This window comes from Megascapheus bottae, chromosome 4, assembly GCF_031878675.1.
Source record: "Megascapheus bottae isolate mThoBot1 chromosome 4, mThoBot2.hap1, whole genome shotgun sequence".
NCBI classification, from domain to species: domain Eukaryota; kingdom Metazoa; phylum Chordata; class Mammalia; order Rodentia; family Geomyidae; genus Megascapheus; species Megascapheus bottae.
Window position 1 is genome coordinate 13,124,214 of NC_143512.1, and position 14,455 is coordinate 13,138,668.

Here is a 14,455-nt window from a genome sequence, read left to right on the forward strand (position 1 = left end):
TGAGCTTGACTCTGCTCTATCTATCTATCTATCTATCTATCAATCATTTATCTAGCCAATCCAGCATTGGCTTCAGTTAAGCAAACTCTACTGCCTCTTGAAGGCACTGGACTTTTAATAAAGAAACCATTTCTATGGAGCATTCTCTGGCCCTGACAGTCTCTGTCTCTCTACTGGTTCCGGTGAAAGCTGATATTTTTTTAAAAGAAAATGGGATTGGGTAACATGCTGCTTGGTTTCTCCTGACTACTGGAAAGAGCCTGAGATTTTATTTATCTATTTATTTATTATTTATTTTGCAGGGGAGGGAGGACTAGAACCTCTCCCAACCCACCCCTTCAGGTTGATTTTCAAGTGTTCTCAACATTGAGGCAAAACTCCTTATGATTCTCAACCGTTTACAAAACAAGAGCCGGTGGGATCTTCCCCCACCCCAGCTCAAATACCCAATGCCTGCCAGGCGGGGACACGTGGACTCATGGCGGGGATGGGGAGGGTGTAACGCTTTTAGGGTCCTTGGGAAAGGGGTCGCGAAGCTGGCGCGTCATCCCGGCTCTGGCAACCTCCCTGGTACTACACCACCGCATGGGGCACGCCCTAGGTCCCACTTCCCGGCCCCTGGGATGCCGTGAGGAGCCGCTCTCTTCCCCCCTCCAGCTCGGCCCCCCACTGTCATGCTGCCGTGAAATCCCAAGAGCCGAGGGTGGCACGATTCCTCCCGCGCCCCTGCGGGCTGAAGGCGGGCACGAAAGCAGTGCGGTCCCGAGCTTCCCCTGCAGAAGCCGCGCTCCACACTCGGTCCGGGGGCAGAGGGGGCGCGAGAGAGCCAGTGGGCGGGCGTCCCGGCCTCCGCAGCCTCCGGCGGGTCCCCGCGCGCGGGGAGGGAGCGCTGCGCTGCGCCGCGCTGCGCATCGCGGCCCACTTGCCGCCCGTGCCCTGCCCTCGCAGGGCCGCCTCCCCGGGCTGCTGGTGGCGGACTCGAAGGCGCTAACGTTACGCTGTTTCCGGTTTTCCAGAGGGCTCCGTTTCCCCTCCCTAGGCGGCGGCGGCTGAGCGGCGGAGCCCCCCAAATGGCCTGGCCAGATGCGGCAGGTTTGCTGCTCAGCGCTGCCGCCGCCGCCACTGGAGAAGGCTCGGTGCAGCAGCGACAGCGACAGCGACAGCAGCAGCAGCAGCAGCGAGAGCAGCAGCAGCAGCGAGAGCAGCAGCAGCAGCAGCAGCAGCAGCAGCAGCAGCAGCATCTCCCGTCCCGCTGCGCCCCCAGAGCCGCGGCCGCAGCCACCGCCGCAGCCCCGCAGCCCCGCAGCCCGGAAAGCCGCCGCCCGCTCGCGAGCCGCAGCCGCCGGCGGCATGAGGCGCGACCCGGCCCCCGGCTTCTCCATGCTGCTCTTCGGTGTGTCACTCGCCTGCTACTCGCCCAGCCTCAAGTCCGTGCAGGACCAGGCGTACAAGGCGCCTGTGGTGGTAGAGGGCAAGGTCCAGGGACTGGCCCCGGCCGGCGGCTCCAGCTCCAACAGCACCCGTGAGCCGCCCGCCTCGGGCCGGGTGGCGCTGGTGAAGGTGCTGGACAAGTGGCCGCTCCGGAGCGGGGGGCTGCAGCGCGAGCAGGTGATCAGCGTGGGCTCCTGCGCGCCGCTCGAAAGGAACCAGCGCTACATCTTTTTCCTGGAGCCCACGGAGCAGCCCTCCGTCTTCAAGACGGCCTTTGCCCCGTTGGGCACCAACGGCAAAAACATCAAGAAAGAGGTGGGCAAGATCCTATGCACCGACTGCGGTGAGTCGCCCCCTCCCTCCGGGGGGGAGGGGAGGCGTGGGGGCGGGGCGGGAGGTGCTGCAGGTGCCCGGGCCTGGCGGCGTCCGGCGGGGGCCGGGGCGGGGAGGGGGGCTGGAGGGGGCGCGGCTGCCCTCAGGCCGGATGCCCCGCACCGGTGGGTGAGGAGGCTGGGGCTGCGCTCAAAGTGTGTCAGGGGCGGCCAGGGGAAGGCGCCCGGCCTGTGCCAGCAGGGATCTGCGGCTGATGTATGGCATGTGGGATTGGAAAGCTGCCATCATAGCCCAGTAGCGGAAGAAAAAAAAATTAAAAAAAAAATAACAAATCGGAGCTGTCCGGCGGTGCTGGCCTGAGGCTCCGTGAGTCAGGAGTGACCCTCGGAGGCCTTGCCCGCGCTGCTCCCCAGCGCCGGCCTGGCCCAGGCTGGCAGGGTCTGCAGGAGCGGCTGGGCAGGTGCCCAGGCTGGGAAGGCCTCCGCTGACAAGTTCTCCTGGGGAAGGATCGCCCCCGCCCCCTCCTTCCTCTCCTGGGGCTCGCGGCTCTGCTCATCCACACCGCTGGCGCAGGGAGAGTTGGACTTTTTCTGCTACTGTTTTTCGCCCTCCATGTGGCTCCGGATTTATTCTCCTCCCCCCCGCCCCCACTTGGTCGTGATCGCCTGTCTTTGCTAAGAGGGTAGCACAGCCTCCTCTTAACCTCTAGGACTAGAGAACGGACACTTCTTTTTAGCAGGTTCTGGAGGGGCTTACTAGGTCTTTGGATGGTGGTGGTGGTGGTGGTGGTGGTGGTGGTGGTGATGATGATGATGATGATGATGATGGTGATGATGATGGTGATGATGATGGTGATGATGGAAGAAGGAGAACAACAACAACAAAAACAACAACTAACTCACTTGTGCTGAATGTTCTGAGTTCAGCTCTGACATCTTTCTGGCAGGATGGATTCCTGCATCTATCTTCATTATGCTGGGTGCTGCACAGGGATGCAGATGACTAGAAACAAAAGAGTAAAAGCCTCTCCATCTGTGTGCACTCAAGAACAGAGGTCCCCCATGTCAGAAGCCAACCAAATCACAGTTGAAGAGCCCTTTTCTCTTGTCCCCAAATCCACTGCTTCTTTCTTTGAGGTTTTTTTTTTTTTTTTTTTTTAGCTGAGGTATCTCTTCACTGGAGTAGTCTATGTTAACCTATCTTATGCTTTTATGTTGGATTTCATTTTGTCCCATTAATGCTGGGTCTGTGGCATTTGGTGTGAATCTCAACTGTGTAATTACTGACTTGGGCTACTTGTCCTGGACTCTCATAGAAGTTGGTAAAGTTACCAGTTTGCCAACTGAATCTGAGTATAGTGTAAATGGACCCGAGTAGTAGAATATGTGTAATACATACTGGAAGTTTCGCCTCTCTCATCTTTGTAGATCGATGCCTTTGAATTTGGGAGCGTTCTTTTCCCACTTCAAGAAGGCAGATTTTAAGAGTTTAGTTGTGGGAGTTCTATCTAGGCACTATGGTAACATGTGACCACTTTAATGAGAAGAATGTTGTCAGGAGAGAGAGAAAAAAACTTTAAGGATAACAGCAGTTTATGGCTCAGACATCATTCTAAGGACTATTTTTTGACTATTTCTTAATGTGGGTTTTTATGCTCTAAAACGTTTTATGATGACAAGTCAAGACCAGTTAAGAATTTTTAATTTTTTATTCTATGAAGTATTTTATCTAAGATCCCTCAAGTGAGCTGGGGAACTGTATTATGCAGAGGGAAATAGATAGTAAAAACATTTATTGAACCTTGTCCAAGGACAGCTTCTGTTTTGGGTGTTGGTGAATTTTTCTCCTGAATATTCACAGCATACATCGCCACATGATCCCTAAAAGCGGGCTGCTGAAGAGCTGACTGTCATTGTCAAATACTCCCATAGAGTAAGGAAGGGGCTTTCTGCCCCTTGTCCCTCTCTTCCTACTTTCTCCTTTTCCCAACCCCATATAAATTGTCCTTGTTTGTTTTAGTGAGCATTCAATAATTTAACAGTTGAATGCTGAGATCAGAAAAGATTTGAGTCAGAAATATAGCCAGCTTTTAGGTTACAGCCAAATCGTATTATTTATGTGTAGTATAGTTCTCAGAAAGATAAATTTAGGACTGTAATCACGGGGGGAAAGGGAAGGCCCTCACACATCATAACTTATCCAGGAGCAGGAATGTGTATGGCAGTAAATATGTTAGACTAGAAAGGGGTTTGCTTCAGATCGTGTCAGTTTGGAGAGCTTCATATAAGGGGATTAGCAATTAAAGGTATTTTCATGAGAAAAGTCTATGGAGTAAGTGATAAGGTGACAAAAGAAAACAAATTGCATTGTCTTATTTTGTACAATGTGGTTAAAGAAAGCATGTGTGATAATGGTATATTCAATAAGGAAACAAAGTCATCCTAACTAACCACAACACCTTCCTTATGCTCAGCAGGAAATAGCTAAAAAAATCATTTTCCGTTTTCTGTTCTACAGAAAACCCTTTGCGCGACAGGGTCATTGGGAACATTTTCTCCTTGGGGCAGATCTGTCCATTGCAAAATAGGGAAACTGGCACTTGGAAACTGTCATTGTGGCTTGTACTATTGAGCAACTGAGGTTGAATTGTTACTTTGTTTAGCCACTTTCAGGTCTGAGTGTATGTGGGCTGGAGAGGTGTGGCTCCCAGGGAGTCATCTCTAACAGTGTTGGATCCAATAGGACTTGGAGATGAGGTGCTGTATGGAGGGATGTATTGTGTTTAACAATTGGCACATGCCTGGCATGTGCTTATATGCATGCCGTCACAAACAGCTTATTTCAACTGACAGTGGCTTTACTGGAATAGCAGTATCTATTAGAGGGGCACTTAAAAAGATTTAATGTGTGTCATGTAAAGAGTTGAGTAAAATTATTTGATGCCATATATATGCCTTCTGTGGAAAGATGAGGAAAAAGAGTTAGAAGGCCTTGCAGGAATCAGCCACTCTGTGCCATGTTACAAAAGTATCTTGTTCTGCAAACAGTCCTGCATTTGGGGTACAATTATATTCTATCTTGTTGCTTTCTTATATACATGTTTTAAAGGCAGTTCCTTTAATAGTCGCAGTGGCTAGCATCTATAAGAACATCTTCCTTTGATTTGATTTGTGGTTTTCCAATGTGTAGCATGCTTGATTGTTATACAGAGGCAAGGTGTATTCCTTGGGAAATTTACATTCTTTAGGGTAGTTTTAATTTGATACCAGAGTCACATAGTAGAGGAAGGGGGATTACAGAAGTCAGTTTAGCCAAAGTGACTGCATATTTTCAAGTGGTGTTTATTTAAAGACTCCCCCACCCTACCCTACCCCCAGCCAGCTGGAAACCCAGCTGTGCTACTGCTAGAAGAAAGTGAAACTAGATTAGAAACTGACCAGTCCCAGTGGTGAGGACAAGGCCTGGCTATGCATTAGGGACGCAATTGCCATCTGAATGCCATGATTTCTTGTAGTGGCTGTTTTCCTCTGCAGAATGCAATTTTGGTGGTAGGAATAATAACTTGTCTTTGAGATCTTTTTGTCCTTTCTCTAATCCCCTGCACAAATGGCCTAGCCTCCTATGGTTTAGTATTATGCCTGATTTATAGGGGGACTCTCCCTTAATTGTCTTTTGAATGGATAAAGTCAGGTAAAGTTCAAAAAAGGAAATCTCCAGATTCATGCTGAAGCATTCTTAACTCTAGGATCTGCAACACTAAGTCCTATACGGAAAAGTTGACTTTGGTGATAGCTTTTACCTGTCGCTATGGGAACCTTTCTTCCAAAGGAGTCCTTATCAAGGAGAGTACTTAACCACAATATGCTTAATCATTGTGCTGATTAGTGTTAATAGGATTTGAAAAGTGGGGGGAAAAGGTCTTGCTGGAGAAGGTCTGTTTTGGGGAGAGCAGAGGTAGACTACCACTCTCCAACCCCCAAACTTAAAGGAAAACAAAACAGCTACTCATTTGGATTAACAAATAATTTGAGATCAAGGGAGTATGATTTATTAACTCACGCCCTCTTGATCTCCTAGTCAAAGCAAGTGTGACTCCTCCTTAACCATTCTTTATTATGTAGGACATTTTAATTTCTAAATAGTAGTTATTTTACTTTCATATAAAATTGCATTTACATTTTTGTGTGTGTGACACATTTTTGTAGCTCAAAATTAAGAAAACACCCTAAGATTGTATGGTAAAAGTTTCCCTCACTCCCCTCTCCTCAGCCACCCACTTCTGAAACATTTGTAAAATATTTTAATCTTCGGGCCAGGAGTTTGGCCTAGTGGTAGAATGCGTGCCTAGCATGCATGAAGGCCAGAGTTTGATTCCTCAGTACCACAAACATAGAAAAAACAGACATGGTACTGTGGCTCAAGTGGTAGAGCTCTAGCCTTGAGAAAGATCAAGGACAGTGCTCAGGCCCTGAGTTCAAGCCCCAGGACTGGCAAAATAATAATAATAATAATAACTATTATTTAATATTGAAATGTACATTTACCTAAAAATAAAATATATTTTAGCTAGGCACTGGTGTTTCATGCCTATAATCTTAGCTATTCATGAGGTTGAGATCTGAGGAATGCAGTTTGAAACCAGCCTAGGCAGGAAAGTCTGTGAGGCTTATCACCAATTAACTACTAAAAAGGTGGAAGTGGAATTGTGGCTTAAGTGGCAGAGTGCCAGCCTTCAGCAAAATAACAAGAGACAGTGCTCAAGTCCTGTATTCAAGTCTCAGTGCCAGCACATACACACACATACACACACACACTATGACATTAATATATAAAAAGATATTTTACAAATCTTTTCATTCTTTTCATTCTTCTGTTTTCTTTTAACAGATGGAAAATGTTAATTTTTCTAATAAGCCAATTTATGCTAAATTCTTCCTGGTAATAAAGAGTCCAAGATCTTGACCACCAAACTCATGATATATCTGAGTGATTTTATTCTCTTTTTTCTTATTCTTTTTGTGTGCCAGTCTTGGGGCCTGAACTCAGGGCCTAGGTGCTGTCCCTGAACTCTTTTCTTTGTACTAGTCTTGGGTCTTGAACTGAAGGCTTGGGCACTGTCCTTGAGTTTTCTCTCAAGGGTAGAGAGCAAGTACTCTACCACTTGAGCCACAGCTGTGCATGTGGTAACCAAGGAATTGAAACCATGCTAGGCTAGCAGTCTACCACTTCAGCCACATCGCCACTTATGGGTTGTTGGTTTTTTGGTGCTTAATTGGAGATGACAGTCTCACAGACTATTCTTCCTGGGCTGTCTTTAAACCATGGTCCTCAAAGCTCAGCCTCCTGAGTAGCTAGGATCACAGGCATGAGTTACCAGCAACCTGCCTGAGCCCTTTTCTATCTCAACTTATCCCATACCTCAAAATATAATCTTAGGATTAAGAATGAAAGTATCAAATTGTTTTTCAGCTATGTTACAACTGAGACATTTCCCATGATAATGAAATGAATGAGTCTCCTTTTAGATGTCGGAAGGAGAGATCCAAAGGTTTGTTACTGAGATTTAGAGCCCCGGCGCTGCCTAGAAGTTCCATCTGATTCACGAGTAGCATCCATGTGGGAGACCACAAAATTGCATGGATGGAAAAAAGAAAGCCCCATAGTATATAATTGCTCAGATTTTAATTTAGAAACCAAAGACCCCTGTTCCCAAGGAAGGGTTTGATGGTAACTATAATCAAACACCTTGTTTTAAAATTCATTTAACATATCTGAATAGGATGTGATGTTTAAATTTCAGAGGATCAGGAATTGTCATTTGAATAACAGGGGGGGGGGAAGTAAATATGCAAATATCTAAACAGCAGAAACTCTTAACCCTCTAAATCCTTTTGGCTTAGTGGCATTTGATTTAGGAAAGAAATGGTGATGTGAACATCAGTAAAGTTTTCCTTGTGCAGCCTTTAACAACTGGCTCTTAGGTCTCTTGTTTCAATGCCTATAATACTATTAGTATCATTTGCACAAAAAGAGAAAACAAGTCATCTTTCTCTCCCCTCCCTAATTTTAATTTTATGTGGGATATAGCCAATTAAGTCTCCGCTCCCACTTTTTGGGACATGTATACAGAAATAAAAGTAGTTTATGAATTTCAAGTAATGAGATAAAGAGCTCTAGAAAATTGAGGAAGGTAGATAGATTGACCTTAGAAATAAATGCTGACTTATGACAAGTTTCAAAAGTAACTAACTTGTGTGAAATTGGATTTTTAATAATACCAGTGTACACAAATGAATCTTGCTAAGTTCAATTTCAGTGCAAGGCTATAAGAACTTAAGAAAAGTTGGAGGATGATAAAAAAAACTTTCACATGTCTTAATGAATGCATGTTATACCTAGGCAGAGCTGGGAAGCTTTTGCCAATCTGAGGTCAAAAGACAAATTCACACTGATTGACATCAGTTACTGCTAATTGGCTGTGGTGCTTTAGATAATTATGAAATGAGGTTAAGTTTAGGAGTCTTCTTTCTCTGGCTGGGATGCTTCAGGGAGAGAATGGCATGTAAGCTTCTTCCTGCAGTCACATACCATTCTCACTTTGGACCTGCAGCAGGAGCCAGATAGCCTTCACAAGGGCTTTCTCTGGGATGAAGGCCCAATATCTCCAGTCTACAGCTCTTCGGTATGATTTTGCTCAGGCCTTGATTGTGCTGCTAGCTTCTTGAGGTGGGTGAGAGGTGGTCAACCTTATATTTCCTCTTGCAAATGTTTCCAGAGGGGTAGAGACACAGGTATCATATAGAATTTCTCTGTTGACTAGCAATATACATCCCTTCCAAGATAAAATGTCTAGGTTATTTTCTATAGTCACTCCAGAAAGAGAATACTTTGTGATTTTTTTCTTTATCATTTGTCGATGCCCTAATCTGTGCTGAGGATGTTAGCTCCCTTATTCTTTCCCTTCCTAGTCTGGGTTCTTTTATTTCCCTCCCTTCCTTCCTTCTCTCCTTAAACTTAGGCCTCACTCTTTTTCGTTCACACTTGAGCCATACCTTCATTTTTTAAAAAACAGGTTAATTGGCCATAGAGTCTCGTGTACTTTTCTGCCTCAGCTGCCTCAGATCTTAGCTTCCTGAGTAGGTAGGATTACAGGTACAAGCCACCAGTACCTGGTTCAGGTCTCTTATAAAGACTGACGATTTGTCTTTGTTTATTAGGTTGAGATGTTTCATTTGATCTTGATCTTGATGTTGTCCCAACTAACAAAAGTTTAGATGAACTAGCATTCCTCAGAACTAACGAAAGAAAGGTCATTCCATACCTGGCTTAGCATGTGTAAAATCCAGGACATAATTAATCCTGTTGTGATAGGAATGTGATTTGATATCCCAAAGGTCCTATTATTTAAAAAGCATTCTTTTAATTTTTAGATGTTTGCTTCAACAAATATTTAATGATGTGCTTGGTGGAAAAAATAGGTACTTCAGAGATTTTGCTTCAAACAGTCTCTACTGTCATTGAGTTTACAATTCAAAAGATGTAACAGTAATTCAACCTAGACTGTGATAAATACTGTAAGATATGCCAGCATATCTTTTGAGAAGGGAAGATTTATAAGGGAAAGAACACATGTATCATATTAGAGAGGTAAAGAAAATTTCTTAGAGAAGTTGTTTGAGATGTGATTCAAATTGTCCAGCTTGATGAGGAGAGAGTGGATTGGGGCTAGAGAGATGAATTTATGGATTCAGTCAATTCCATGAAGAGAGGCCATTCTTAGTAGTAGATGGGTACATTTGTGGTTGGTAAAAACAACAAGGACAGGGAGAAATGGGTGAGACATCTGAAGAGGTGGGTTAGGGTGATATTTCCATCAGTTTTTAACACGGATGAGTTTATTTTATTTTATTGTAAAAATGATGTACGGAGGATTACAGTTACATAAGTAAGGTAATGAGTACATCTCTAATCAATGTTACCCTGTCCCTCATTTTTCTCCCATTTCCCCTTCTCCTCGACTCACCTAATGTTACTGGTTTTTTGTTTTGTTTTGTTTTGAATTTTGATACCCTGTGTCTTGTGTACACATTTTGGGGATGAGAAGGGGAATAATAAAATGGTGAGACAAAGGACAAGGTGAATCAGTGCAACAGTGGTGTAAGGCACTAGGCTGGAAATGAACTTTTCAAATGACATCAGGTGATAACCCCCCCCCCCAGTTTTTTTTTAACAAAAGAAAAAAGAGGAAGCCAGGCACTGGTGGCTCATGCCTGTAATCCTAGCTACTCAGGAGGCTGAGATCTGAGGATCGTGGTTCAAAGCCAGCCTGGGCATGAAAGTTCATGAGTCTCTTATCTCCAGTTAATCACAAGAAAACTGGAAGTCACATTGTAGCTCAAGTGGTAGAGTGCTAGCCTTGAGCTGAAGCACTCAGGGAGAGTACCCAGGCCCAGAGTTCAAGGCCCATGATACACACACACACACACACACACACACACACACACACCACAAGAAATAACTTCAAACAGTACATTAAAAAAACCCCTCATTTCTATATCTTGGAGTTCATTGCAATTAGCACCATTTTAGATGGTCATATATACATAGTTATTGAGCAATTGTGATCCTTAGGACTATTCTAGACATATACTGATTATTACAAATGAGGGAAACCATGTTTCCCTGGATCTGGCTTACTTTACATAATATGACTCTTCCAATCTTTCCATTTCCTTACAAATGGAGTGATGTTATTCTTTCTGATGGAAGCACAGAATTCCGTTGTGTACATATGCCACATTTTCTTGACCCATTCATCTACTGTGGGGCATCTGTGTTGGTTTCATATCTTAGTTATGGTAAATTATGCTGTAGTGAACATAGTTGTGCTGGCAGCTTTATTTACTTTTTTAATTTAGTATCTTCATTGTTATGATGATGAACAGGAGGATTACTATTATATAGCTACATTATGCTGGTAACTTTAGTGTGGCCTTGTTTGTGATCCTAGGAAGGGGATTACTGGGTCATAGTGCAGCTCTATGATTATACAAGTAGTATCTGAAGACTTAGGTTAAATAAAAGCAGCTTAGCAATGTTTGGTACTTAACAGTAAATGGAACATGCACATATTTTGTTATATGTATCCTTAAGTGTCTGTTTTTTTGGATGCCAGTATAAATGGTATTATTAATTTAATTAATGTTTCTAATTACTCATTGTTAGTATAATTGTCTTTCAGTATCCAAGGAGGACTGTTTTGAGGCCTACTGTGGATATAAAAAACAATTGAAACAATTGCATATTCATATCTCCTATATAAAATGCATAGTATTTGCATTTAATCATGTATATCCTCCTGTATAGTTTAAATCATTTTTGGATTACTTCTGGTATCAAATGCAATGTAAATTCTATATATTCAGACTTTATAATACAATAGTTATTGTTCAAAGAACAATAAGACACAGTGCGCTTGGCTATTATAAGTCTAATGACTTAGTACAATATCTTCTGAAACCTACAGGCATGGAGGATGGACAGAATATAGAAAACCATTTTTCTTTTTTGGTAGGGCTTGGAATCAAGCCTGTAGCTTCTTAGCAAGTGCTCTACCACTGAGCTACATCCCCAGACCTTGGGTTTTTAATGTTTACTTTGTATTCTGTGGCTTAATAAATTCACTTATTAGTTCTAGCACTTTTTTGTCTTTTTGCAGATACTTTGGGACTTTCTATGTGCATGAATAATTATGTTGTCAGTTAAAAAAAACTTTGTATTTTCCTTTCTGATTGCCATTTCTTTTTTCTTGCCTTATTGCGCTGGCTAGGACTGCCAACTACAATGTTGAATAGGAGTGATGAGAATAGACATTCTATTCATGGAGAAAAGTATTCAGACTTTCACTGTTATTTGTGATGATAACTGAAAGGTTTTTCAAAAAGATGCCCTTCATATTAAAAAAAAGTCTACTAAACACAGTGTAATGTCCAAGAACTTGGCTGTATAGTCAGATAAACCTGGATTTGAAACCATCTTTTGTATTTTCCAGATGAGTGACATTGGGCTAGTTACTATGCCCTAATTTTCTGTAAAAAGAAGAAGGCAGTAGCACTTAATAGTGTTATCAGTACATTTTTTATTTTATTAGCATAAATTAATTGTACACAGGGATTTCATTGGGATATTTACAACTAGCATATAATATACTTGGATCAAATTCATTCATCTATATTACACTTTCTTAATTCCCTTTTCCCTTCTCCTGGATTGTTAAAAGTATTAAATGAGGGCCTAGAGTTTGGCCTAGTGGAAGAGTGCTTGCCTAGCATGCACGAAGACCCAGGTTCGATTCCTCAGTACCACATACATAGAAAAGCCAGAAGTGGTGCTGTTGCTCAAGTGGTAGAGCTCTAGCTTTGAGGAAAGCCCAAGGACAGTGCTCAGGCCCTGAGTTCAGTCTCCAGGACTGGCACACACACTCAAAAAAGTATTAAATGAGACAGTGCATGCAAAGCATTTACTATATCATTTGCTCAATAAATGTTTATTATTGACAACATATTATTAAATTAGATAAATGTATAGGAAGACTAGATAAATGAAAATTTCCTGTTCTAGAAATAGACTGGGGAGTGGAAACAGAAAGGGCTTTTCTACAAACAGCTATTTTTTCACCAAGATCATCCTGCTAATTTTAACCAAAGAATTGCTAGCTGGGCTGGGGAAAATAGGTTATATGTGTGGTCTCATTTTAGGATAGACCACGTGAGTCACAAAGTATGAATGTTAGGTCTGTAGGTTACAGAGCTTGATAGGTCCACGAGAAGTCTGCAGTAAGTATTGATATTATGTGTTTCTCAAACAAGAATACTAAGAGCCATATTCTTCAGTGTCTTCTTTCAAAATGTCATCAGGCTTATAGGGTCAACTACCTTTTTAGTTCCCAGTTGGCTTTGACTTACCTTTTACAGCTGTCAGGAATGAACTGGAACATGGCTAAAAGCTTCTTTAAAAAACAAACCAACAAACAAAGTCTTTGACTCACCCCAATTTGAATTTGTGGTTTCTAGATTTGGGAATGAATTTATGCTTCTTCTTTCCTTATTTGTGTATTGAGTTGAGATGAGTCTGCTAGCCACTGTGATCAGTGTGGAATAATCACATATCAGGAAGTATTTCTGTGTGTGTGTGTGTGTGTGTGTGTGTGTGTGTGTGTGTGTTACCAGTCCTGAGACTTGAACCATACCACTTGCGCTTTAACACTTGAGCCACAATTCAGCCACTTTGGCTTTTGGTGGTTAATTGAAGAATCTCACTCCTGCGTGAACAGCTGATTTTTTGTATCTAGGATTATAGCTGTGAGCCACCAGTGCTCAGCTTGCATGTTTACTTTTAATTAGTTTATTAATTGACATGTGGAACCTGATAAACATTTTGTTCTTTAAATACTTATAGGACAAAGATTCTTTGTTCTAGGTTCTTCCTCTTTGTTTTTTTGGATATTTTTAACACATAGTTCCTTGGCTGGTCATAACTCTTTGGACTTCATTCGTAATTTCTCTTAGAGTCCTAGTACTCATAATCTGTGTCACTTATATGACGTACTATTAAATGCTCTGATTATTAATTATTCCTTGATGATCAATAGCTTATCCCCTCATCTGATTGAAATATCTATAGGGATAGTAAATACTGTTTTAAAATATGGCTAAGTAAATACCTGATTGCTGGCTACTGAGAAGACAAAACAAGCAACATTTTGTTCCTTTTGCATTTTGTATTGACTATTATTTTCTGAAATGAGTTTTGAAATCTCTCAAATGATAGCTCAGGCCATGAGAAGGGACAAGAACAACTATGGAAAGTACCTTCTAATATTTTGATACGGGAGAAATTCTGCTTCTCAGTCATGTTTCAGTTCAGTTATTTCTTTTCCTTTCTCCCTCCCTCCCTCCCTCCCTCCCTCCCTTCTTATCTCTTTCCTTCCTCCCTCCCTCCTCCCCTCCCTCCCTTCTTATCTCCTCCCTTTCTATCTACTTCCTTCCTCCCTTCCTCCTTCTCTTCCTTCCTTTCTTTTTTCTTATAGCCTGCTTCTTATTTTTATTACCAAAAAACCTCACAAAGTCCCTATAGAAAAATAAGGACAAATTTTATTTTATTTAGTTAGTTAGCGCAAATTAGTTGTACAAAGGGTATCTGTGATATTTCCATACATGTAAGCAATCTGTCCTGATCATCCTCAATCCCTCTGTTGGCTCTTCCTCAACCTACTTCCTTAAAACAGTTCCAACCTATTTAATTGCTTTATTTTGATGCATGCAAATAAACTACCTAGGCCATATTTATACCCATTCATTCACCCTGGTGCTCCATTACTGCTCCCATCAACAAAAACTATAATTTTCAGCCAGGTGTGGTGGCTCATGCCTGTAATCCTAGCTACTCAGGAGGCTGAGATCTGAGGATCAAGGCTCAAAGCCAGCCCAGGCATAAAAGGACCTGAGACTTTTATCTCCAATTAACCTCTGGAAAAGGGGAAGAGGGGCTTCGCTCAAAGGTAGGATGATAGTCTTGAACAGAAGAACTCAGGGACAACGTTCAGGCCAGTACAAGCTCCATGACCCCCACAAAAAAAAGAAACTATAATTTTCTTATCACTCATTTAAAAATAGGAACACATTTTTGTACC

At 42.6% G+C, this 14,455-nt stretch overlaps 1 protein-coding gene across 2 annotated transcripts in view; it reads left to right on the forward strand.

Moving 5' to 3' along the window:
• Positions 1-962: 962 nt before the first annotated feature.
• Nrg2 (neuregulin 2) overlaps positions 963-14,455 on the forward strand; it is a 187,907-nt gene continuing 174,414 nt past the window's right edge. For both annotated transcript variants that reach the window (XM_090331406.1, XM_090331405.1), the window contains exon 1: positions 963-1,774. In XM_090331406.1, coding sequence (XP_090187532.1) covers positions 1,084-1,774 — 691 coding nt within the window. In that variant the 5' untranslated portion in view covers positions 963-1,083. The remainder of the gene's footprint in view (positions 1,775-14,455) is intronic.